Here is a 27,634-nt window from a genome sequence, read left to right on the forward strand (position 1 = left end):
CATTAAACTCTGTCTGCCAAATTTTGGCCCAATCTCCTAGCCTATCAATATCCACCTATAAAATCTTTATCTCCTTTTCACTGCCTGCTCTCCCAACTATTTTAGTATCATCCACATTTTGCTACTTTGCACTCTGTGAGGGATATTAGGAAGGTTGGCAGGAGATTTGAAGGAGATTGGAGAGGGGTTTAGAGGGGGTTTAGAGGGAGTTTAAAGGGGGCTTGCAACGGTTGACGGAGGAATTTGGCCAACGGGAGCAAACGGGAATTTGGAAGTGAGGAGGTAAATTAGAGGTTGGGCGTGTTGAGAGAATTTGGGGGCTCAATGGGTGGGAGGCTGAAGGGGTGGGGGTTTGGAGGGAAAGACTGGAAGAGGAGATGGGGGGTTGCAGGGTCGCTTTTAAGGTTCAGCACAACAAAATTAAATACTGTACACTTTCCAAAATGAGAAACAGCATATAAATAGCTGTCTAAATTTTCATTACTAAATTGGACACAATTCTGATGACATGATGTGTTGATGTACCGGAGGCTTGAGAATCTTAGACCTCATAAAAATAAATGTAAGGGGCGGGATTCTCCAAACCCGCCCCAGGGCTGGCGTGGTCGGCACGGCTCTACGCGGCACCCCCCGCGATCCTCCGGCCCGGTTGGGCTGAGCGGCCGTAAAAAAAAACGAGTCCCGCCGCCGTTCTAATCTGCTCTGAGCCGGCCGGATCTCGCCGTTAAAGGGTCGGGTGGCGGCCTGTGGGGGGCGATCCCGGGGGGGGCATCCGATCCCGGGGGGGGTGCGTCCGATCCCGGGGGGGGGGGCCTCCGATGTGGCCAGGCCCGCGATCGGGACCCACCAATCGGCGGGCCGGCCTCTCTGTCTCCCGGCCTCCTTTCTTCCGCGCCGGCGCCTGTACTCATGTGCCATGTTGGGTCGGGGCCGGCGCGGACAAGGGAGACACCGCGCATGTGCGGAAATCGTGCCGGTGGGACTGCGCATGCGCGGGTTCGCGCCGGACCTACTGCGCATGCGCGCATCCACCGGCGCCCCATTCCACGGCCGGATCAGCAGCTGGAGCGGCGTGAACCGCTCCAGTGCCCTGCTGGCCCAACTGCTGATCCTAGTGCCGCGATGACGCCGTCGAGAAACGCAACGGCGTTTCCGACGTCGTCAACACTTAGCCTCAGGATCAGAGAATCCCGCCCAAGAAACTAAAAGCTGGCTGTTAACACATTATCACCCATTTTATTATTCTTGAAAAGTCTGGAAATTAAATCCCCATTTGTCACAAGGAAATTGTTTAATGGACGGTTTTACAAATCTCTGCCCCAGGGTTTCCCAAACTTTTCAAACCACGGAACCCTTTTCACCTCCAAAGAGTACTAAAGGAACCCCTGGAAAACATTATTATTGTGTTGGAAAGCCAAAGCAGAAGAAAAATATTTTTTCACGCAATAAGTACAAACATACATCAAATTAATTTGTAGAAGCCTTTTCTATTTTTTAGATGTATATGTTTACTATAATGAAAAAGTTCTCTTCTTAAAAACATATTTAGGTCTTACCTTTTTGTCATTTTTAAATGCGAAGTGTTGGTGCTTCTTTGGTTCAAATGAGATCAGTGCTGCTGGAATGCTGGATACACATATTGGTTACACTCTCGCTCTCTCATAGCCCTCACACACACACTCTCTTTCATACACAAATACACGCTCATCTCACACACATGCTCGCTCTCATAGCGCTCACACACATGCTCGCTCTCTCATCTCACTCACATGCTCGCTCTCTCATACACAAAAACACGCTCGCTCTCTCATCTCACACACATGCTCGCTCTCTCATCTCACACATGCTCGCTCTCTCATACACAAAAACACGCTCGCTCTCTCATCTCACACACATGCTCGCTCTCTCATCTCACACACATGCTCGCTCTCTCATACACAAACACACGCTCGCTCTCTCATCTCACACTAAAAAGCAGTTAGACAGTTACATGGGCAGGGTGGGTATAGAGGGATATGGGCCAAATGCAGGCAAGTGGGACTAGCTTAGTGATAGAAACTGGGTGGCATGTATCAGCTGGGCCGAAGGGGCTGTTTCCATGCTGTAAACACCTATGACTCTATGCTTGCTCTCTCATCTCACACACATCCTCGCGCTCTCATCTCACACACATGCTCGCTATCTCATCTCTCTCACACACACACACTCGCTCCTTTATCTCTCACATTCTTGCTTCCTCTCAGACACATGTTCGCTTTCTTATTTCTCATATACACACACACTCGTTTCCTCATCTCTCTCTCAGACACATGCGTGTTCACTCTCATCTCAAAAACACACTCAGGTTTCTCTGCCTCTCGCTCGCTGCCCCCGCCGCCCGCCCAGTATAGGCTACCTAGGACACGCCCAGCAATCAGGGCATCCACCCCTTTATTGGTCAAGATCAATACGAGTGGAGTCGACTTCCGGGTGCGGCGATGACCAGCTGAGTCGCACGTTTCGGCAGCTCCCTGTGAAACGGACTTTTGGGCTCTTGATAGGAGCCCCAACGGCAATTTTGACGGCTAAAAACACTGTGCGGTAAACCAGAAGGGAATCCCCCCTGGATACGGATGGAAAAAGGAGGAGAAAGTGGCCAGATTGCAGTGGATCCTTTAGAACAGCGGCAAGGAAGGCAAGCAAAAACCAAGATGGCGTCGGAAGGTGGCAGTTTAACATGGGGCCCTGAACAACAAGAGTTCTTGAAATGCTGTGTGGAAGAGATCAAAAAGGAAATGAAGAAAGAGCTGTTGGCCCCGATACTACAGGCGATCGAAGGGCTAAAGGAGGAACAAAAGACCCAGGAGCGGGAGCTCCGGGTCGTGAAGGCAAAGGCAGCCGAGAATGAGGACGATATACAGGGCCTGGTGGTGAAGACGGAGACGCAGGAGGCACATCAGAAACGATGTGTGGAAAGGTTGGAGGCACTGGAAAACAACGCAAGGAGGAACAACCTGAGGATTCTTGGTCTTCCTGAAGGTGTGGAGAGAGCGGACGTCGGGGCATATGTGAGCACGATGCTGCACTTGTTAATGGGAGCGGAGGCCCCGGCGGGTCCGTTGGAGGTGGAGGGAGCATACCGAGTGATGACGCGAGGACCGAGAGCAGGAGAAATTCCCAGAGCCATAGTGGTGAGATTCCTCCGTTTTAAGGATAGAGAAATGGTCCTTAGATGGGCGAAGAAAACTCGGAGCAGTAAATGGGAGAACGCGGTGATCCGCGTTTATCAAGACTGGAGTGCGGAGGTGGCGAGAAGGAGGGCGAGCTTTAATCGGGCCAAGGCGGTGCTTCATAAAAAGAAGATAAAATTTGGAATGCTGCAACCGGCAAGACTGTGGGTCACATATCGAGGGAGGCACCACTACTTTGAGACGGCGGATGAAGCGTGGACTTTTATTGTGGAAGAAAAACTGGAATGAGCGGGTTATTAAAAAGAACGTTCGAACAAAGTGGTGGGGCGAATGTGGGGGGCAAAGAGGGGTTTTATGTACTAATCCTGCGATGTGGTAACTTTTCTCTCTCCCACAGGTGGTGATGGGGGGAGGAGGGGAGGTGGAGGAGATGGGGCGTTGGCCATTGGGGGCGGGGCCAAGGGAGAAGCGCGGGCTTGGTTCCCGCGCTATGATAATCATGGCGGGAATAGAGAAGCAGGAAGGAGGGGGCGTCGCACGGTGCGAGCCGAGATCACGGGGGGAAGCCGAGGTCAGCCAGTGTTTGCTGACTTCTGGGAGCAACATGGGGGGAGTAATTACGCTAGCGGGGGAACTAGCGGGGGGGGTTGGGAGGGGGGAATTACTGGGTTGCTGCTGCTGGGGAGAGGGGGGAGCTGGTATGGGAGAGGATGGGCGGGGGGGCACCGCCTGGGGGAGATACAGCTGCGTGGGAACCGGGTGAGGAGCTGGAAAAAGGGGATGGCTAATCGACAAGGGGGGGGGGGGTAGGAAGCCCCCCAACTCGGCTGATCACGTGGAACGTGAGAGGGCTGAACGGGCCGATAAAGAGGGCACGGGTACTCGCACACCTTAAGAAACTTAAGGCAGATGTGGTTATGTTACAGGAAACGCACCTGAAACTGATAGACCAGGTTAGGCTACGCAAAGGATGGGTGGGGCAGGTGTTCCATTCGGGGCTAGATGCGAAAAACAGGGGGGTGGCTATATTAGTGGGGAAGCGGGTAATGTTCGAGGCAAAGACTATAGTGGCGGATAACGGGGGCAGATACGTGATGGTGAGTGGCAAACTACAGGGGGAGATGGTGGTTTTGGTAAACGTATATGCCCCGAACTGGGATGATGCCAATTTTATGAGGCGGATGCTAGGACGCATTCCGGACCTAGAGATGGGAAAGCTGATTATGGGGGGAGATTTTAATACGGTGTTGGAACCAGGGCTGGATAGGTCGAAGTCCAGGACTGGAAGGAGGCCGGCAGCAGCCAAGGTACTTAAAGATTTTATGGAGCAGATGGGAGGTGTAGACCCGTGGAGATTTAGCAGACCTAGGAGTAAGGAGTTCTCGTTTTTCTCCTATGTCCATAAAGTCTACTCGCGAATAGACTTTTTTGTGCTGGGTAGGGCATTGATCCCGAAGGTGAGGGGAACGGAGTATACGGCTATAGCCATTTCGGATCACGCTCCACACTGGGTGGACTTGGAGATAGGGGAGGAAACAGGAGGGCGCCCACCCTGGAGAATGGACATGGGACTAATGGCAGATGAGGGGGTATGTCTAAGGGTGAGGGGGTGCATTGAAAAGTACTTGGAACTCAATGATAATGGGGAGGTCCAGGTGGGAGTGGTCTGGGAGGCGTTGAAGGCAGTGGTTAGAGGGGAGCTGATATCAATAAGGGCACATAAAGGGAAGCAGGAGAGTAAGGAACGGGAGCGGTTGCTGCAAGAACTTTTGAGGGTGGACAGACAATATGCGGAAGCACCCGAGGAGGGACTGTACAGGGAAAGGCAAAGGCTACATGTAGAATTTGACTTGCTGACTACAGGCACTGCAGAGGCACAATGGAGGAAGGCACAGGGTGTACAGTACGAATATGGGGAGAAGGCGAGCAGGTTGCTGGCACACCAATTGAGGAAAAGGGGAGCAGCGAGGGAAATAGGGGGAGTGAGGGATGAGGAAGGAGAGATAGAGCGGGGAGCGGAGAGAGTGAATGGAGTGTTCAAGACATTTTATAAAAAATTATATGAAGCTCAACCCCCGGATGGGAGGGAGAGAATGATGGGCTTCTTGGATCGGCTGGAATTTCCCAAGGTGGAAGAGCAGGAAAGGGTGGGACTGGGAGCACAGATCGAGGTAGAAGAAGTGGTGAAAGGAATTAGGAGCATGCAGGCGGGAAAGGCCCCGGGACCGGATGGATTCCCAGTCGAATTCTGTAGAAAATATGTGGACTTGCTCGCCCCGGTACTGACGAGGACCTTTAATGAGGCAAAGGAAAGGGGACAACTGCCCCCGACTATGTCTGAAGCAACGATATCGCTTCTCTTAAAGAAGGAAAAGGACCCGCTACAATGCGGGTCCTATAGACCTATTTCCCTCCTAAATGTAGATGCCAAGGTCCTGGCCAAGGTAATGGCAATGAGAACTGAGGAATGTGTCCCGGGGGTGGTCCACGAGGACCAAACTGGGTTTGTGAAGGGGAGACAGCTGAACACGAATATACGGAGGTTGTTAGGGGTAATGATGATGGCCCCACCAGAGGGAGAAACGGAGATAGTAGTGGCGATGGATGCCGAGAAAGCATTTGATAGAGTGGAGTGGGATTATTTGTGGGAGGTGTTGAGGAGATTTGGTTTTGGAGAGGGGTATGTTAGATGGGTGCAGCTGTTGTATAGGGCCCCAGTGGCGAGCGTGGTCACGAATGGACGGGGATCTGCATATTTTCGGCTCCATAGAGGGACAAGGCAGGGATGCCCTCTGTCCCCATTATTGTTTGCACTGGCGATTGAGCCCCTGGCGATAGCGTTGAGGGGTTCCAAGAAGTGGAGGGGAGTACTTAGGGGAGGAGAAGAGCACCGGGTATCTTTGTATGCGGACGATTTGCTACTATACGTGGCGGACCCGGCGGAGGGGATGCCAGAAATAATGCGGATACTTGGGGAGTTTGGGGATTTTTCAGGGTATAAATTGAACATGGGGAAAAGTGAGTTGTTTGTGGTGCATCCAGGGGAGCAGAGTAGAGAAATAGAGGACCTACCGTTGAGGAAGGTAACAAGGGACTTTCGTTACCTGGGGATCCAGATAGCTAAGAATTGGGGCACATTGCATAGGTTAAATTTAACGCGGTTGGTGGAACAGATGGAGGAGGATTTCAAGAGATGGGATATGGTATCCCTGTCAATGGCAGGGAGGGTGCAGGCGGTTAAGATGGTGGTCCTCCCGAGATTCCTCTTTGTGTTTCAGTGCCTCCCGGTGGTGATCACGAAGGCTTTTTTTAAAAGGATTGAAAAGAGCATCATGGGTTTTGTGTGGGCCGGGAAGACCCCGAGAGTGAGGAAGGGATTCTTACAGCGTAGCAGGGATAGGGGGGGTTGGCACTACCGAGCCTAAGTGAGTATTATTGGGCCGCTAATATTTCAATGGTGAGTAAGTGGATGGGAGAGGAGGAGGGAGCGGCGTGGAAGAGATTAGAGAGGGCGTCCTGTAGGGGGACTAGCCTACAGGCTATGGTGACAGCCCCATTGCCATTCTCACCGAGGAACTACACCACAAGCCCGGTGGTGGTGGCTACACTGAAGATTTGGGGACAGTGGAGACGGCATAGGGGAAAGACTGGAGCCTTGGGGGGGTCCCCGATAAGAAACAACCATAGGTTTGCCCCGGGGGGAATGGATGGGGGATATGGAATGTGGCAAAGAGCAGGAATAACGCAACTGAAAGATCTGTTTGTGGATGGGAAGTTCGCGAGTCTGGGAGCGCTGACCGAGAAATATGGGTTGCCCCAAGGGAATGCATTCAGGTATATGCAACTGGGGGCTTTTGCGAGGCAACAGGTGAGGGAATTCCCGCAGCTCCCGACACAAGAGGTGCAGGACAGAGTGATCTCAAAGACATGGGTGGGGGATGGTAAGGTGTCAGATATATATAGGGAAATGCGGGACGAAGGGGAGACTATGGTAGATGAACTAAAAGGGAAATGGGAAGAAGAGCTGGGGGAGGAGATCGAGGAGGGGCTGTGGGCAGATGCCCTAAGCAGGGTAAACTCGTCGTCCTCGTGTGCCAGGCTAAGCCTGATTCAGTTTAAGGTATTACACAGGGCACATATGACTGGAGCACGGCTCAGTAAATTTTTTGGGGTGGAGGATAGGTGTGCGAGGTGCTCGAGAAGCCCAGCGAATCATACCCATATGTTTTGGTCATGCCCGGCACTACAGGGGTTTTGGATGGGGGTGACAAAGGTGCTTTCAAAAGTAGTAGGAGTCCGGGTCGAACCAAGCTGGGGGTTGGCTATATTTGGGGTTGCACAAGAGCCGGGAGTGCAGGAGGCGAGAGAGGCTGATGTTTTGGCCTTTGCGTCCCTAGTAGCCCGGCGCAGGATATTGCTAATGTGGAAAGAAGCCAAGCCCCCGGGGGTGGAGACCTGGATAAATGACATGGCGGGGTTTATAAAGCTAGAGCGGATTAAGTTCGTCCTAAGGGGGTCGGCTCAAGGGTTCACCAGGAGGTGGCAACCGTTCGTCGAATACCTCGCAGAAAGATAGACGGAATGGGAAAAAGAAGGCAGCAGCAGCAGCCCAGGATCGGGGGGGGGGGCGGGGGGGGGGGGGGAAGGGAGGAGGAGGAGGAGGAACCAGAAGGACTCTCAGGGTTGTTAATATATACTGTATAGTATGTATAGGTCGTTGCTACAGATAATTATATATTGGACTGTTAAATTATATTTTTGGAGAGTGTTACTTGTGACAAGGCAGTTGCCAATTAGGGCTAGTTTTCATTTTTGTTATTTATTATTTATTCATTTTTTGTTTATAAAATAGGTCATTGTTATTTGTGTTGTTATAATATTGTGTAAAGGATGCACAATGTACTGTGTTGGTTGACGAAAAATTTTCAATAAAATATTTAATAAAAAAAAAAGATCAATACGAGTGATCAAGATACGGCCCAATTGATTGGGGCCAAGTTCAAGGCCCGCCCAAAAGCGCGTGAAGCCTCTTCGGGTATAAGAAAAAGGCCCCGAGAGAGAATCGCTCTCTTGGAATTGGCTCTCAAAGCAGAGAGCCCGTCCACCAGCTGCACCAGAAGCAAGTAAGTCAAAGGTCAACGCTCGCTGCCAGACGGACGACCTTGGCTGTTCCCCTTCACCACTTTGACCCCAGCAGCCTCAGATCCGAACAACGGCCATTGTTCCTCTGACTGAGTGGGTGCCCGAAGCTAAGTATAGGCTTTAGCAGTAGTGATAGTTTAGTCTGTAGCATTTCATGCATGAGTCGATTTTGCTGTGTGTGTAAATAAATAGTATTCACTTTGAACTAACTAACTGGTGTACTGGCTCTTTAATCAGTATTCGGGTTTGAACCTTGTGGCGGTATCGAAAGATACCTGGCGACTCTAAAGCAAACGTAATTAGAATTAAGGAAGGCGACCATATTGACCGCCATTTTTAGAATCAAATAAAGAGAATGATGACATCAACTCCAGACTTTTGAAAATATGAGGACCCAACCTGCCTGCAGCAGGTGGCTCCCATGCCTCCTGAAGTCCAGGGATTATTCACATGCAGTGAATAATGTGTTCAGTTTGTATTTTAACAATATCATCCTCCCTGCCCCCTTTCCCCTGTTCTTCTCAGGTGTGGAGAGTAAAAAATTGGGCTCAAGATTGCCAAAGATGAATAAAGAAAATAACTCACCTGTCTGATAACTGTCCACAACAAAAAGAACCAATCAGCACTCCCACAAAGAAAATTAACATAGAGAACGGCCCTTTCCAGTCATCGTCACATACCAAGTCCCACTGAAATGCAAAGACAATAAAAAATTACATACATGTGGTTTTGAGAAACTTAAACAGAAACCATTTTACTGTGTTGGATCTAAGAATGGAAGGATAAAGGACACACAAAAAGCTCATTTGGTTCATAAGACTGCCATGATGTCAGTCTGGGCTTGTTGGCAACATGCACATTTCTAAGCCTGTGGATTCAAATTCCACTCAAGAGGCTCTAGCACATCACCTAGGCTGACACTTTAGTACTGAGAGAGCACAGCCTTTTGCTTAAGATGTGAAAATGTGATCTCATCTACTCACTTAGATAGATGTAAAACATTCCATGGCACTACTTAGAGATAAGAAGATAGTTTCCCGATCAATAGTCAACACGGTTTCATGAAGGGTAGGTCGTGCCTCACAAACCTTATTGAGTTCTTTGAGAAGGTGACCAAACAGGTGGATGAGGGTAAAGCAGTTGATGTGGTGTATATGGATTTCAGTAAAGCGTTTGATAAGGTTCCCCATGGTAGGCTACTGCAGAAAATACGGAAGCATGGGATTCAGGGAGATTTAGCAGTTTGGATCAGAAATTGGCTAGCTGGAAGAAGGCAAAGGGTGGTGGTTGATGGGAAGTGTTCGGACTGGAGTCCAATTACTAGTGGTGTACCACAAGGATCTGTTTTGGGGCCACTGCTGTTTGTCATTTTTATAAATGACCTGGAGGAGGGCGTAGAAGGATTGGTGAGTAAATTTGCAGATGACACTAAAGTCAGTGGAGTTGTGGACAGTGCGTAAGGATGTTACAAGTTACAGAGGGACATAGATAAGCTGCAGCGCTGGGCTGAGAAGTGGCAAATGGAGTTTAATGCAGAAAAGTGTGAGGTGATTCATTTTGGAAGGAATAACAGGAAGACAGAGTACTGGGCTAATGGTAAGATTCTTGGCAGTGTGGATGAGCAGAGAGATCTCGGTGTCCATGTACATATATCCCTGAAAGTTGCCACTCAGGTTGAGTGGGTTGTTAAGAAGGTGTGTTAGCTTTTATTGGTAGAGGGATTGAGTTTCGGAGCCATGAGGTCATGTTGCAGCTGTACAAAACTCTGGTGCGGCCGCATTTGGAGTATTGCGTGCAATTCTGGTTGCCGCATTATAGGAAGGCTGTGGAAGCATTGGAAAGGGTGCAGAGGGGATTTACCAGAATGTTGCCTGGTATGGAGGGAAGATCTTATGAGGAAAGGCTGAGGGACTTGAGGCTGTTTTTGTTGGAGAGAAGAAGGTTAAGAGGTGACTTAATTGAGGCATACAAGATGATTACAGGATTGGATAGGGTGGACAATGAGAGCCTTTTTCCTCGGATGGTGATGTCTAGCACGAGGGGACATGGCTTTGAATTGAGGGAGATAGATATAAGACAGATGTCAGAGCTTGGTTCTTTACTCAGAGAGTAGTAAGGGTGTGGAATGCCCTGCCTGCAACAGTAGTGGACTCGCCAACACCAAGGGTATTCAAATGGTCATTGGATAGACATATGGACGATAAGGGAATAGTGTAGATGGGCTTTAGAGTGGTTTCACAGGTCGGCGCAACATCGAGGGCCGAAGGGCCTGTATTGCGCTGTAATGTTCTATGTTCTATAGTTATTCCTCAACCAACATTACTCAGGTTATCTGGTTGTTCATGTAGTTGTTTATGGGTTGTTGCTGTCACATTTGTCTGCGTTAGAACAGTGATTATGGGCGTGATTCAGAGACCCTGTTGCGCCCGGTGTGGATCTGTGCACAACGGGTGAATCGTGCACGAGCCCTAAATCGGCCTCTGCACTGGGCCAATCGCGAGTCATCCAACTCACTCCACCTCCACCCAGCTTGATCGGGATCTCACTCTCGCTGAGCGTGACCCAGAACTGAATATTGGGAGACCTCGCCAAGGCGCTATTTAGTTCTGGTCCAAACAAACGTGGACCAGTCATGCCGGCACCCGAGGTGGGGGCGGGGGCAGGCCATTGGGTGATTGGGGACAGGGAAGGGTGGCAAGCTGATATCTGGGCCACCTTGGAACTGCCAGCATGGCACCCAGGCTGTGCCATCCTGGCAGTGCCAGGGTGGCACTTCCAGTATGCCCAGGTGTCAGGTTGGCACTGCCAGGGGTCAGGCCTAGGGGGCACCTTACCAAAGTGGAGGGGGGTGAGGAGGGGGTTCCCGGGTGCCTCCCTGAGGTTGGGGGAGTGAGTGGGGTCAAGAAAATGGGGGTGGGGGAGGAGATCGGAGCTGTCGGCCAAAAAGGCGATCTGCAAGAAGCCTTTCAAATCCCTCGAAGTGCAGCCTCGACGGGGACAAACTCCCAGAGGCCAAAAAAGAGGCAGAGTGCTGTTGGATTGCTGGATGCTTCTCGGCGCTGCAGACTCCGCACAGACAGTGAACCAAGCAGGAATCGAACCTGGGACCCTGGAGCTGTGAAGCAACAGTGCTAACCACTGCTACCGTGAATCGTGCCCTACTTTTCAAAAGTACTTCATTCGTTGTGAAGTGCTTTGGGACATGCTCAGGACATATAAAAGGAAACTCTTTCTAATCCCAACAGACAATATATAATTTGCATTCATAGAATCATAGAATCTCTACGGTGCAGGAGGCCATTCGGCCCATTGAGTCTGCACCGACCCTCTGAAAGAGCACCTTACCTCGGCCTAATCCCCACACTATCCCCGCAACCCCACCTAGCGGCAATTTGGCATATCCAATCCAACTAACTTGCACATCTTTGGACTGTGGGAGGAAACTGTCGTGTTGGGTGTTCTGATGTACAAACGATCCAACACGGCTGGAGATGGTGTAACTCAATTTTATTAACTACTCAACTGTAACAGCACACTGCTAACTTGGGTACGTGCATTACCAGCTAATCTGTGGACCCTGTCCTATCACTATCTGGGTGAGGCACTCAGCACATAGTGAATGTCTAAGTGGCAGGCTCTGAGCTCGGTGCTCTGAGCTGGCTGCTGCTGGAATGAGTGGGAACTGTAGTGTCCCCTGTTTTTATAGTGCGTGTGCTCTCACTGGTGCTTGGCTGCGATGTTGTGCGTGTGTTGGTTGGTCCTACTGCATGTCCATCAGTGTGTGTGTGATTGCACCATGATATGCTGATCTAAATATCATGTCAGAAACCACAACACGCGGATGAAACCCACGCAGACACGGGGAAAATGTGCAAATTCCACACAGACACCCGAGATTGGAATTGAACCCCGCCTCTGGTGCTGTGAGGCAGCAGTGCTAACCATTGGGCCAAAATGCCACCCCCTCCGCCATTATTGAGGAATCTCCCAAATGTATTTCACCTGTTGAGGGAAATAAATGAAACTACATGGGAAATTTCCAAGGCACAACAATTAAAATGTTTCACGTGATTGAAGATAATAGAAAAAACTAGGTAATGTCAGCATTGATCAACCAGCTTTCATTTAAAAAAAATATTTTTACTGGGATTTTAGCACTTTTTAATCAAAATTTACAAACCAGAATAAAAACATAAAAGCAACAACATAAGTATGACAGACTGTCACAGCGTCCGTGACCGTAGTCCCAGTGATAGCATTTCCTTATATACAATGATGTGCATAGTAAAGAAAATATATTATGTACAGCGACAGAAGCAGTCATATTAAACCATCGATTACAGTGGATGAAATGGGGGCTGTCTCCCTTGTCTTTTACATTTGGGAGGGAATGTGCCCATACAGGTGCAGGGCCTGCCTCTCCATTCCTCCTCTGTGATGCATGCGTAACCTCCCCCCTCCCCTCTGGCTGTTCTCCCTCCCCACCCTCCAGCCCCACCCCACCGCCCCTGCCCCCCTTCCTATCTGCTCTCCTCCCTCCACCCACTTAATTGCTGGATACGAACAGGTCTTCAAAGAGGTTGGTAAATTTTTTCCACGAGTCGTAGAATCTCTCCTCAGATCCTCTGATTGAGAATCTTATTTTCTCTAGCTTCGAGAATTCAGCCAGGACTGGGAGCCACTCCGAGGCTCTGGTTGGCGCTGCCGACTTTCAGCCTAGCAGAATTCTCCGCCGGTCGATCGGGGGGACGAAGGCCAAGGCATCCGCTCCTTTCCCTGTAAAGAGCTCTGGGTGCTCTCACACCCCGAAGACCGCCAGAAATGGGCATGGCTCCAACTTAACCCCCACGCCCCTAACATGGCATCATAGAATGCTGTCCAGAACCCACTGAGTCTGAGCAGGGCCAGAATTTGGGTGGTGAGCCGGGCCGCCCTGACACCACTCGCACTTGTCCCCCACCTCCGGGAAGAATCCGCTCACCAGCATCTTGGTTAGGTGCTCTCTGTGCATCACCTTGAGTTGAATTAGACTTAGCCCTGCGCAAGAGGAGGTGGAGTTGATCATATGCAGCACCTCGACCCAGAGTCTTCCCCCTATCTACATGCCCATTTCCATTGTGCTTTGTCCAGCGGGGTCCTGACCTTTTCTACAGGTTGCCCATATATAATCGCCACATTTGTCTCCCCCTCGCCAGCAGCGCTACCATTGAGTGTGTGTCTGGGTAGCTGCAGGAATGTCTTGGTCTTTGCGGAGACAATCACGCAGCTGCATGTACCAAAGCTCGTTCCCTGTTGGGGGTTGGAACTTCTCCATCAACTCACCCAGGATCGTTAATCTACCATCCACGTACATGTCCTTCATCTTCAAAGTCCCTCTGTCCTCTTTCCATGGCCTAAAAGTGGCATTGGTCCCTGCATTTACCACCCAGTCATAGAAACTTATGGTTGTTGCAGATGAGGGCCTTTACAGACATACCATCCAGTTTGAAGTGGCGCCTGAACTTGTTCCAGGTCTTTAATGTGGCCACTACCACCGGGCTCCTCGAGTGTGTGTGTGTGGGGGTGGGGGGGGGGGGGGGGGCGGAGAGAGTGAGGCAGTGGCCAAGGCCCGGAGAGATGTCCCATGCAGGAGGCCTCCTCGATTTGGACCAAATCCGTCTCCGGCTCACTCAGCCACACCCTCACCCTCTCTGCGTTTGCTGCCTGGTAATTGAACAAAAGGTTTGGCAGGACCAGTCTTCCTACGTGTCGCCCTCTCTGCAAATGGTTTTCCGTACCCTAGGGATTTCTGCTCCCATCCCCAGACAAAGGCCATGATTAGCTCAACCATGGTGAAAAAGGATTTGGGAACGAAGACCTGGAGCGATTTAAATATGAAGAGGAATCTGGGCAGCACGTTCATTTTGATTGTCTGTATCCTTCCTCCTTCCCGTTAGCGAGAGTGGGAGTGAGTCACATCTTTCTAGGTCTCTCTTCACCCCCTCCGCCAGGCTGAACAGGTTCCACTTTTGGAGTCTCATCCAGTTGTGAATTCTGTATCCCCAGGTACCTGAATTTTATTTGGGCCATTTTAAACGGCAGTTCCTTCAGCTCTGCTCCTCCCTCTTGGAGGTTTGCCAGGAAGATTTCGCTTTTCCCCAGGTTGTTTGTAACCTGAGAAGGCACCCAACTCTGTGGAGTCTCATTATCTTTCTCATGCTGGCCAGGAGGTTCGACACGTAGAGCAGGTCATCCACATACAGTGAAATTCTGTGCTCCTGCTCCCTCTCCGAATGCCCCTGTATGGAATCGATCAGCCGTGACTAGCCACCATTTCCTTATCCCTAAGGGCCCTAAAATCTATTATTTCCCCTCCTGATCACGGCATTCGGTGCCTCCCAGAATGTGGAGGGTGAGACCGCCCCATTCTGGTTTCAGGTTACGTAACCATCGATGGCTTGGGACATTTTTTTTACAGAATTCCTTACTTGCGAGGAGGGCTGCGCCCAGCCTCCATGGGAGACGTTGGGCGCAGCCCTTCTCCAACCTCACATCCTTGCATTGCGTGGTCAGAGATCACTATTGCAGAGTATTCCGCCCTCACTACCCCTGGAGCACCATTTATCCCGACAATAAAATGGTCTAGGAGTAGGCCTTGTGCATGTGGGAAAATTATTTTTCCCTCAGGTAATTGAACCTCCGTGGATCTATCCCACACATCTTGTTTTTTAAAAATTTATTTTCAACGCTAGTTAGGCCAGCATTTATTGCCCATCGCAGGAATTAACTTTTGTCGCACTACAGTGGGGGGGGGGGGGAAATACAATACAAATATGAGTTTACCAAAGGAAACTCTTTGGTAGTTTCCTTTGGTAAATGCCAAGTGTTTAACAAGGAATGGACTTCAAAATACTTCTTTCTGGATGCAGCAGGGAAAGCTGTGCGCTTAGTTTGCAAAGAAATTGTCGCCATATTCAAAGAACACAGCTCCAAGAGCAAACATGCAGCCAAATATAAGAACGTGTCTGACAAAGAGAAAGTTAGGGATACTCAAGAGATGTCTGCTCAAAGTAAGAAAGCACAAAGATTGTTTACCAGAATACCACAAGATGGAATTACCAGAATCAGCTACATGATTTCACATAAAATCACCAAAAAGGTAAACCATTCTCTGAGAGAGAATTCATCGAGGAATGTTTGGTTAGCTCTGCTGCAACATTGCGCCTACACAAGAAAACATAATTTTACACAAGAAAACATAATTTGGAAAAGTTTCACTATTAGGTTGAACTGGGACGAGACATGTAGAAGAAATCTTGGAGAACATGGCCTAATAGTTGAAAAGCAAGGCAAATGATTTTTCTTATTTCACTCTGGCACTCAAAGAGAGCTGTAACAGGCTTCCGGTGGCGCGTGCGAGCGGAGCGGTCGCGCTGGAGAGGGGCACCCCGGGAAGCGGCATTTCGGTGTTTTCCGGGAGTACCCCGTGGTTTCGCCGGTCGGGATTTCTTTGGCCGTTGGGGCCTGAGTGACGGGCGCCGGGTCGGGCCGGTTTGCAGCCGGTGGGGACCCCCGTGATCGGAGCAGCAGGGGCATCGAGCCCGGAGCAAGTAGCGGGGGAGGAGTGTGGCCTGAGGCGAGGTCTGAATCCAGAGTGAATGTAGAGGGGGAGCAGCGCACACCGGGTGGCCCCTCGCTGAAAATGCATATTTGGGAAGTTTGAAGTCCGGTTTCAGGAGAAGAGATGGTTTGAACTTTGATTTTTGGAATTAAAAAATGTTTAAAAACATTTTTTTTAGTTAACTTTTTTTAATTATTAATTTTTTTTAATGGAGAAAAGTATTAAGTAGTTAAGGGATGCCGTAAACAGCTGTGAAGAAGGGAGGAAACACGGACTCGCTGCCAAAGGAGAGGACCAGTAAAAGCGCTGACAAGATGGCGGAGGCCAGACCGCGTGGTGGGGCCACACTATTTACAGTGGAAAACCGAGGTGATGGCTTTGGAGCGAGAGAAGCAGTTTGCGAGGCACATGGAGGCGTTGTGGAAGGAGATGGTGGTCGCACCGAGATCATTGGTGGAGGAGGCAATCGCCCAGGTGAGGGTGGATGTGGCAAAGACATCGGCCGAGGTGAGAGAATAGAGTGAAATGATGGAGGCAGTGGAGAAAGCCATGTCGCAGCACCGCGACCAGCTCACCTCGATGAGAGGCAAACTACAGAGGGTGGTGGAGGACTACAGAGGATGGTGGAGGTCAACAGAGGTCTCCGAGTTCAAAGCTCGAGGACTTGGGGAACCGCTCGAGGTGGCAAAATTTGAGAATTGTGGGCTTACCTGAAGGGGCAGAGGGCTCAAGGCCAACTGAGTACTTTGCTAAGAGGCTGGCGGAGTTGATGGGGGAGGATGAAGACCCCTCCGGTACGAACTGGACCGAGCTCATCGGTCGTTAAGGCCGAAACCCAAAGTAAACGAGAGCAGTAATTATCTGCTTCCATAAATACCACATGAAGGAGAAGGTGTCAAGCTGGGCAAAGCAGAAGCAGGAGGTGCAGTGGGATGGTGCTAGAGTTCGGATTTACCAGGGCTTGACGGTGGAGTTGGCAAAGAGACGAGCGGCGTTCAGCCAAGTGAAGGCGGCACTGTACAACAAGGGACTGCGATTTGGTATGGTATACCCGGCAAAGCTGAGGGTGACGTACAATGCCAAAGATTTTTATTTTGAAACGGCGGAGGCAGCTAAGGTGTTCATGAAGGCAGAAGGCTTGGGACAGAAGTGAGGAATGGAGCTGGAAGAGAGATCGTGGACTGATTGGGGAGCTGGAAAATGTATAAATGTTATAACTTTCTTTTCACTGACCTGTAATGACTTCACATTGTTATAAATTTTAAGTTTTTGTTTGGTTTGATTGGCATTTTTACTCCTTTTTTTTGTTGCAACGTCTATGTGTTATTTCATTGAATTGCATGGGTTAGATTGTTTTTCTTTTTCTTCTGGGATTTGGTGGGAGGGGACAGTATGCTTTTTTGGGGGAGAGGGGGACTACCCACACTAGCTAACTAAAGTCGGCTAGTGAACGGAGGGGAGGAGAGAGGAGGGCTGCGGACATTGAGGCCTGGTTATCAGGTGTTGATGGGCCTACGAGGCGAGCAGGTGGGTGGGGGGAGAGGGGGGGGAAGAGGCTCAATACTGGGGGAGATTTTCCAGAGGGGAAGTGCAGGGGGGGGATTCGGGGAGGGGGGGGGAGGGGCTTTGATGTTAATAATGGAAAGGGACGGGGCAGGACCCGGTGGTATGATGATGGTGGATAAGAAGGGAAGGGGGGGGGTGAGAGACCCCCAGTTAGGATAGTCACGTGGAACATGAGGAGGCTGGAAGGCCCAGTCAAGAGGTCGAGGGTGCTTGCGCATCTTAAAAGTTTGAAGGCCGATGTAGCAATGCTGCAGGAGACTCATCTGAGGGTGAAGACCAAGTGAGACTTAAAAAGGGCTGGATTAGTCAGGTGTTTCATTCTGGATTTGACGGAAGAGCTCAAGAGGTAGCGGTAATGGTCAGCAAAAGGGTACAGATGGAGAAGGTAATTGCAGATCAGGGGGGTAGGTATGTGATTGTGACAGGGGCGCTGGTAAGTGTATATTGTCCCAATTGGGACGATGTGGGATTCGCGAAGGTGCGTGGGGCCATCCCTGACTTGTACACACACAAACTGATAGTGGGGGGGGGACTGGAACTTGGTGCAGGAGCCAAAGTTGGACAGGTCACGGCCGCGCTCGCTGGCCCCGTCGGGGGGTGAAGGTGCTGGCTGGGCTAATGGTGGAAATGGGAGGGGTGGACCCTTGGAGGTTTCTGCACCCGAGAGAGCGGGAGTACTCGTTTTTCTCAGCGGTCCATAAGGTGTACACAGGAATTGACTTTTTCATGGTGGGGAAGGCGCTGCTGGCTGGGGTAAAAGGGTGGGAGTACCCGCAACTGCAATATCAGATGATGCTCCACATTGTGTGGATATGGTACTGGAGAAGGGGATGGTGCAGAGACCAGTGTGGAAGTTATATGCGGGACTGTTGGGGGACCGACGGTTCTGTGACAAAATTGAAAAAGGAATAAAGAAATATGTACGTTTTAACCGCACGGGTGAGGTGTCAAAGGCGGTTGTCTGGGAGGCTTTAAAGGCGGTGGTGAGGGGTGAGGTGATCTCGTTCAAGGCTAGGCTAGACAAAGAGGAGAGGTTGGAATGTCAGGGGGTAATAGATGAGATGTTGGAGGTCGACAGGAGGTATGCAGAAGATAGGGAGCCAGTGCAGTTGGAAAAGAGGAAGGAACTCCAAGCAAGCTTTGACCGTCTATCTACCAGGAAACCAATTGAGGCGAGCAAGGGGGGCAGTTTACGAGCATGGAGAAAAGGCGGGCCATATGTTGGCGGGTCAGCTCCGTAGAGAGGATGCGGCAAGGAAAATTCTCCAGGTGTGGGACAGGGCAGGGAAGTTGGTGGTCGCTCCAGATCAGATTAACAAGGTCTTTAAGGAATTCTGTGAGAAATTGTACAGGTCAGAGCCACATGGGGGAGGCCGGGAGATGCAGGAATTTCTAGATGGGCTGGAGTACCCGAGGTAAGGGAGGGGGACAGTGCTACATTAGAGGGGGCAATAATGGAGCAGGAAGTAAAAGATACGATTGGGAGGATGCAGTCGGGGAAGGTGGCAGGGCCGGATGGATTTCCGATGGAATATAATAAAAAATTCAAAAATAAGCTGGTACCGCTGATGGTGGGGATGTTTGAGGAGGCGATAGGGAAGGGGGTGTTACCATAAAGCTTGGGGCAGGCATCGATTTCCCTGTTACTTAAGAAAGATAAGAATCCGACGGAGTGTGGGTCGTATAGGCCCACATCACTTTTAAATGTGGACGCAAAAATAATGGCGACGGTACTGGCAGGTCGGCTAGAGGAGTGCCTCCCGAAGGTGATAGGTGAAGATCAGATGAGGTTTGTGAGAGGGAGGCAGCTCCTTTCGAACATTAGGAGGGTATTGAACATGGTTATGGTACCGGTGGAGGGGCAGGAAACAAAGGTGGTTGTGGCATTGGACGCCAAGAAAGCGTTTGACCGAGTAGAATGGGGGCACTTGATGGCAGTTCTAGAGCAGTTTGGAATTGTACCCAGATTTGTGGACTGGGTAAAGCTATTATATAAGGAGCCGAGGGACAGCGTCCGCACAAATAACATCAGCTCAGAATCCTTTCCTCTCCACCGTGGGACCGTAGGCAAGGATGTCCTATGTCCCCCCTGCTGTTTTGCACTCGCGATTGAGCCATTGGCCATCGCATTAAGAAGTTTGGGGGTATGAAAAGGGATAGTGTGGGGGGGGGGGGGGGGGGAATAGAGCATAGGATGTCCTTATGTGCTATTATTATACGTGTCGGAACCAAATGTGTCAATAGGGGGAATACTGGAGCTGCTTCGGGTGTTTGGGTCTTTCTCAGGGTACAAATTCAATCCAGACGAGTGAATATTTTGTGGTGTCTCAGCCAGGGGTGGGGGGGCTGCCATTCCGTAAGGCAGGGACTCACTTTAGATACCTGGGGGTGCAGGTTGCCCAAAATTGGGGGGGGGTTCTAGTTTGGTGGGGAGAGTTAAAGCTGATCTGGCAAGGTGGGATAGTCTCCCTCTGTCATTGGTGGGTCGGGTACAGGCGGTTAAAATGAATGCGCTGCCGCGATTCCTGTTTATATTTCAATGCCTGACGATTTTCCTGCCAAAGGCATTTTTGTAGAGAGATTGAAGGGATGATTACCTCGTTCATATGGGGAGGGAAGGTGGCCAGAATTAAAAAGGTGCTACTACAGAGAGGAAGGCAGGCAGGGGGTTTGGGTCTTCCGAACCTGATGTATTATTGCTGGGCGGCGAATGTGGAGAAGGTACGGAGCTGGATCAAAGGGGTCGGCTCCCAACGGATCAGAATGGAGGAGAGTTTGTGTGGCGGGTCGGGATTGAAGGCGCTAGCGACAGCGCCGCTTCCGACGGCCCCAGGGAGATACTCAGGGAGTCCGGTAGTAATGTCTTCGTTGAGAATTTGGAGGCAGTTTCGACAGCACTTCGGGTTGGGGCAGGGTCAAGGCAAATGCCGATTCGGGGGAACCACCGATTTGAGCCAGGGAAGTGGGATGGAAATTTTTGGAGATGGGAGGAGAAAGGAATTAGAACACTAAAAGATTTATTTCTTGGACGTCGTTTTGCAGGATCGAAGGAGGGACTGGAGCAGGGGGAAATATTTAGATACATGCAGGTTCGAGACTTTGCCAGAAAGGAGATACAGAGCTTCCCAGAAGAGCCGGCTTCCACATTGCTGGAGGAGGTGCTGATGTCAGGGGGACTGGAGAAGGGGATAGTATCGGCGGTTTACGGGGCTATTTTGGAGGAGGAGAAGGCGCCACTAGAAGGGATCAAGGCAAAGTGGGAGTAAGAGTTGGGAGAGGTACGGAGGACGGGTTCTAGTGTGAGGTTCTCTGGAGGGTGAACTCCTCCACCTCGTGTGCGAGGTTGGGGCTGATACAGTTGAAGGTGGTCTATGGAGCGCACCTTAAAAGGGCGAGGATGCGCCGGCTCTTTGAGGGGATAGAAGATGTGTGTGAACGTTGCGGGGGAGGCCCTTCAAACCACGTTCATATGTTTTGGTCTTGTCCAAAGCTGGAGGAATACTGGAAGGAGGTGTTTAGGGTAATCTCTAAAGTGGTGCACGTGAAAATGGACCCGGGCCCTCGGGAGGCCATATTCGGGGTGTCGGACCAGCCGGGGTTAGAAATGGTCGCGGGGGCAGATGTCGTAGCCTTCGCCTCGTTGATCGCCCAAAGGCGGATCCTGTTAGGGTGGAGATCAAGCTCTCCACCCTGTGCCCTGTCGGGGGGGGGGGGGGGGGGGGGGGGCTGCTGGAATTCTTAATGCTTTAAAAAGGTCAAATTTGAACTGAGGAGAAGGATGGAGGAGTTCTACAATTCATGGGTGTTATTCATTATGCACTTTTGAGAATTGGATCACATCGAACATTGGGGGTGTTGGGGGCTGGGAGGGTTTGGGGGAGGGCGACTATGTGTTAATGGTGACCATGGGTGATTCCTGATTCATTTTTGTCATTTGTTTATGTTCACATGCGTGCCAATGTCTGGGGTTTGGTGGGAGGATGGGTTTGTTATTGATGTGGAGATTGACATTACATTCGTTACTGATTATTGTTTATTGTTGGGTGTAAATTTGGGAGAAAATGTGAAAAAGAATTTTAAAATATATATTTTTTTTAAAAGAGATCTGTAATATAAAAGACACAGCCCGATTGTTGATTTTCATTGGAGGCTTCCCACAAATTGAGTTTATTGAACAACTGGCTTCAATACAGTCAAGGAAAAGCACGATGACTGGAAAAGATTTGCTGGAAGCAATAAATAACAGCGTCTCAAAATGTAGACTGGATTGGAAGGGACTGATGAGTGTGACCACTGGTGGAGTTTAACTTGCAGCAAAAATATTGGATTGTAGAAAGAATTCAGGACCAAGTGAAAGAAACCAGTCCAGAGCTGAAAATAATTTTTCTGCATTGCTTTATTCACCAAGAGATTCTCTGCAAAAATGTTCTGAAAGTAAGCAACGTCATTACAAAATTTGTCAACATTTTTACAGCAAGAGAAATCTGTCACTTTGCAAGTTATGAAAATAATGTGGAAAGAAAAGATTGATTTGTTTTTTTGCAAATGAAAGGAAAAGATATGGGCGGGATTCTCCCTTCTGGGGACTAAGTCCCCACGCCGGCGGGAGAACCGGCGCCACCCACTCCGGAGTCAACAGCCCCCGAAAGTGGGAATTCTCCAAATTCTCTGCACTTTCGGGCCTAAGTGGATGCCGGAGAGGTTGGCGCCGCTCCAGCCGGCGCAAATTCGCACATGCGCCGAAGGGCCGGCGTGATCTTGTGCATGCGCGGAACCACCGGCATGGGCGAGGCCACCGTGCCCCCCCCCCCCCCCCTCCAGGTCATATCTCACCGGGACCGTCCCCCGCCGACTTACCTGCCAGGTCCCGCCGGTACATGAGTTGAGTGAGTCACGACGGCGGGACTGGCCAAAAATGGACGGCCGCTCGGCCCATCGGGGCCCGGAGAATTGCCGGGGGGGGGGGGGCACTGCCAACGACCCCCGACAGGCGTGGCGTGAATCCCACCCCGCCTGAAAAACGGCGCCGGAGAATACGGCAGCCGGCGTCGGGGCGGGATTCGCGCCGCCCCCTGGGGATTCTCATACCGGCGGGGGGGTCAGAGAATCCCGCCCATAGATTTTCATCAATGAGCTGATTTTGCCATTGATATGACAAATCACATGAGTGAACTGAATTCTGTAAGAGGGGAACTAATGAATAAGGTTTAATTACACCAATTTACTCGGGCAGACAATGAGCGCGTTCTAATGGCCATGTTGGATCCATGAGATCCGGTTTGATTGAGGGAGACACCGAAATCAGAATACCTGCCATGAGCTGATCGGTTTCCAATTCAATTGACCCGCTCCTGTTGGCGGGTTCCATATCCCGCCTTGATGTGGCGAGGTATCAATTAACACCAATTGAGGGTAATTTCCACATCATTAATAGGACAGTCACCCTATCTAACAGTCTCCCGAGATCTAACCGGCTCCCCGGCGGGAGGTCACACAGGCACATCAAATTAAAAACGGGAAACTTGCAAAATGCTGCTGAGGGAATCAAAGGAAGTGACTAGCCATCTTAGAAATTGGTCATGGGGTCCAGGGGCACTGGAGCTGCTGTCCCAGTTTGATGGAGGCGGGGGATGGGGGTGCCCCGCGGATAGGGGGGGGGGCCTAGATAGGGGGGGGCAGGGTGCCATTGATTGTGGGGGGGGGGAAAGGGGGGAGATTCACCCCAGGGCTGGGGACGAGTAAGGGGGCTCAGCACCTCCGGGTCCTACTACAGGCCATCCCCCGGATTGTGTGTACCCATGTCAGGGGAGACTTCGGTTTCTGTCGCTCCCCGCGATCGCTACCTGAAGGACGAGCCGCAGCCTAGACGTACCCGACACATAATAACCACAAGACGCGAGTACGTTCTGTGTACTGGACAAATAATCACACAACCAATATATTAGTTCAATTATTGTTTATTATTAAACATAGGCTTGGTTCCATGCGTAATAATCTACACGTGGCTACACATTAAGCTATACCTAACAGCTTAAATGACCTTTACTTAACTTTCAAGTGGCCGGCTCTGTGCAGGTCAGGTAAGGCCTTGATCTGATTTCCCACGTCTGGCGGCTGGAAGTTGTCAGGTAAGTCTAGGCTGCGGCTTCAGGTAGCGATCGCGGGTCCTTGAACTTAGCTGGTTAATGTGCTGCAGTTGGTGAGGCAGAGGCAGGTCCCAAAAGAGATAGAATGTTGATCGTGCAGTTCCTCTTAACCTCCGATCTTTCGCGCTCTTTTGGGCGGTCCCAACTCTGGATCCAATGGATCGATAGTGTTATGGGCCAGGGTTTAGAGAACCCCAAAATGTATCATGGAGTCCACCTGACCCACAACTTTTAATAGATTGTGGTATGGGGAGCACACAGCCCACTCTACAGGTGTGGTACAGCAGAAATGGAAAAGTACTTTTTAAAACAAAACACTGTTTATTCTATGAACTCAAGTTAGCCTTTTTAAAACAAACAGTGAACATCTTGGCAACCATTAATTCAAATACAACCCCCAAAGAGTACAACACTAAGTAATGCTTATGCTGTCCATTTAACATCCAGAAGACTTACAAAAAACATAACCTTTAACAGAAGCACATCAGGTTAAAGTCACTACTGAGAACATTTATAATTCTGAATTCACCAAATGATGAAGAGGTAGTCTGATGGCAGAGAGAACAGAAGTACACCTGCTTGGTCTGGCTTCAGCTCCAACACTGAAAACGAAACTAAAACACACCCTGCAGCAAACAGCCTAAAACTAAAGTAAAAAGCTGACAGACAGCCCAGCTCCACCCACTCTCTGACATCACTGCAGCAAAAAACACCCATTTCTTAAAGGTACTCTCACTGCAGATATTTATATATATATACACCCATTTATAAACACCCATTTCTTAAAGGTACTCTCACATGACACCTACCCCCAAGAAAAAAAAAATCAACTTCAAGATGGTTTCACTTTTTCACGATCCTTTAAGGAATGCACAGTAAATATACTTTTTCGTTTTAAAAAAAATCAACACATGGAAATAGGTATAATAAGACCATTTTTTTTTTTGTTTTCATCTTCCTCCAACTGAAATCCTTCTTGATTGACAGTCTCTTTGAACAAGAAGGTCCTTGCACGATCCGTCCTTCTCTACGTCTCGACATTTCTCTTTAAAGTCAGATACTTTTGTTCAATCTGATCACAGAGTCCCTTGGAATTCTCCAACACATGAGCATTGGTTATCACAGCTTTCAGGCAGTCAAATGCCTGTTGAAACTCCGCTGTCCACTGACATTTTTGACGTTTCTTCAGCAAATCCATCAGTGGAGCAATCACGCGACACAGCTTTTGCACAAATGTTCGATCAAATCCACTCATGCCAAGAAATCGCATTATTTCCCTTCGTCTTGAGGCTTTTGAAAACTTCTCAATAACTGTTGGTTTCACAGCCCGTGTGACCATTCGACCCTGTCTGATTGTATGGCCAAGGAAAGTGACTTGGGCCTTTCCAAATTCACTTTTGGCTAGGTTTATCACCAAACCCGCCTCCTGAAGTCGATCGAATAACTCCCATCAGATGTTTTAAATGGTCTGGCTGAAAATTACCAGATCATCAATGCACAATTGGGTAATCATGAAACAATTTTGTTAGTTAACCGTTGAAATGTGGCTGGGGCGCTTTTCATGCCAAATGGCATGACTTTGAATTGGTATATACCATCTGGAGTCACAAAAGCTGAAATCTCCTTTGCCCTTTCGGATAAAGGTACCTGCCAGTAGCTTTAAGTAAATCCAGTTTGGAAATAAAAGCTGATTGTCCCACTTTCTCAATGCAATCCTCCAAACGTGGGATAGGATAAGAGTCCGTTCTTGTAACTGCATTAACCTTTCGATAGTCCACACACAACCATTGGGTACTGTCTGGTTTAAGTACCATCACTATGGGTGAGCTCCATTGGCTGCAACCCACTTAAATTATGCCATTTCTAAGCATACTCTCAATCTCTTTATTAACCTGTGCCAATTTTAAAGGGTTAAGTCTGTATGGATGTTGTTTGATTGGAACAGCATTTCCCACATCTACATCATGTATAGCCATTTTAGTACTTCCCAATTTATCTCCACAAACTTGCTCATGTGATATTAATAACTCCTTCAGGTCAATCTGTTTTTCCTCTGGAAGGTAATTCAACAATTTATCTCAATTTTTAAGAACATCCTAATTTTCCAATTTAATTTGAGGTATGTCAAATTCACAGTCATCTGGATTTGGTTCGTCACTTTGAGTTAGAATCATTAAAACATCCTCCTTTTTCTCTCCTTCCCTTTCAAAGTACCCTTTAAGCATATTCACATGACAGACTCGGTGAGTCTTCCTTCTATCTGGTGTTTTTAACCACACAATTCACCTCACTTAATTTCTTTTCAATCTTATAAGATCCCCAAAACCTAGCTTTGAAAGGTTCACCTGCCATTGGTAACAATACTAAAACTTTATCTCCACTGGTAAAACTACGAACTTTGGATTTCTTGTCCGCTACCTGTTTCATCACATTTTGTGCAATGTTTAAATGTTGTCTAGCCAATTCACCTGCTCTATTTAATCGTTCCCTAAAATTTGACATACAATCCAATAATGTAATTTCTGATTTCTCAGTCACCAATTTTTCCTTAATCAATTTAAGCGGCCCTCTTACCTCATGACCAAGAATTAGTTCAAAAGGACTGAATTTGGTTGACTCATTAGGTGCATCCCTAATTACAAACAGTACGAGTGGAATTCCTTTATCCCAATCCTCTGGATAATCTTGACTATAAGCCCTCAACATTGTCTTTAATGTCTGATGCCACCTTTCTAACACTCCTTGCGATTCTGGATGGTGCGCAGTTGATTTAAATTGTTTGATTCCTAAGCTATCCATAACTTCTTTGAATAACCTTGAGGTAAAATTTGATCCTTGATCCGATTGTATTTCTATGGGTAGTCCATATCTAGTAAAGAATTTAAGTAACTCCTCCACAATCTTTTTAGCTGTAATATTATGTACTGGAATGGCCTCTGGAAACCTAGTAGACACGTCCATTATAGTCAAAAGATATTGATTCCGACTTCCGGTGGCGACTATGAGGGAGTAGATCGCACATTTGGTGGCTCCCGCTCTGGCTAGACATTCAGACCTTTTCCCGACTTTTTTTTGCGTTTTTAAGAGCTGGACTTGAAGAAGCAGTGAACAAGTGTCTGGTGTATATATTGGTTTATGGAACAGAGAGCCCGAAGGGATCGAAAGGGAAGAAACAAATAGACAGGCTCGAGCTGGGTGCTGGCTGCAGCAGCGGACAAGATGGCCAGTGTCCAGACCCCTGGGGCTTCGGCCCAACCATCAACGGAGGAGCTGATGCAGGTCATCCGGGAAGGCTTCGCCAGACATAAACGGGAATGTCTGGATCCGATTAAGGAAATGGTGGAGAGAATGGAGCGGAGGCTAGATGCCCAGGACCGGACGATCCAGAAACTGGAGAACGTGCTAGCTGAACAGGAGGATCACCAGACGGCAGTGGAGATGGGGATGCTGAGGGACCGGCAAAAAAGGCTGCTGGAACAGGTAGAGGATTTGGAGAACAGGTCCCGTAGGCAGAACCTAAGGATTGTTGGCCTGCCGGAGGGGGCTGATGCCGGGGAGTTTGTGGCGAACATGTTCCAGATGCTGCTGGGGGATAGGGCTTTCCCCCGACCATTGGAAGTGGATCGGGCGTACAGAGCACTGGCGAGGAAGCAGCGACAGGAAGACCCCCCTCGGGCGATGGTGGTCAGGTTCCACAGGTACCTGGATAAGGAGCGCTTTCTCCAGTGGGTCAAGCGCATGCGGAGCTGTAAGTGGGACAACAGCATTTTGCGGGTGTACCAAGATCTAAGCGTGGAGGTGGCCAAGAGGAGGGCAGGCTTTAATCAAGTCAAGTCGATCCTGTTCAAGAAGCATGTCAAGTTCGGTCTGTTGTATCCGGCGCGACTTTGGGTTACGCATGAGGACCAACATCATTACTTTGAGTCGCCCGAAGACGCGATGGAGTTCGCCAGGAGGAAAGGACTGGTGCCAACTTGAGAACATTCTGCTCTAAGTTTGAGAAATTGTTT

At 49.4% G+C, this 27,634-nt stretch overlaps 1 protein-coding gene across 1 annotated transcript in view; it reads right to left on the reverse strand.

Annotated features, from left to right (window-relative positions):
• LOC140427046 (organic cation/carnitine transporter 2-like) overlaps nt 1-27,634 on the reverse strand; it is a 164,466-nt gene that overhangs the window by 122,829 nt on the left and 14,003 nt on the right. The window contains exon 2 of the mRNA XM_072512475.1: nt 8,898-9,001. Coding sequence (XP_072368576.1) covers nt 8,898-9,001 — 104 coding nt within the window. The remainder of the gene's footprint in view (nt 1-8,897; nt 9,002-27,634) is intronic.

This window comes from Scyliorhinus torazame, chromosome 7 (genome assembly GCF_047496885.1).
Source record: "Scyliorhinus torazame isolate Kashiwa2021f chromosome 7, sScyTor2.1, whole genome shotgun sequence".
NCBI classification, from domain to species: Eukaryota; Metazoa; Chordata; class Chondrichthyes; order Carcharhiniformes; family Scyliorhinidae; genus Scyliorhinus; species Scyliorhinus torazame.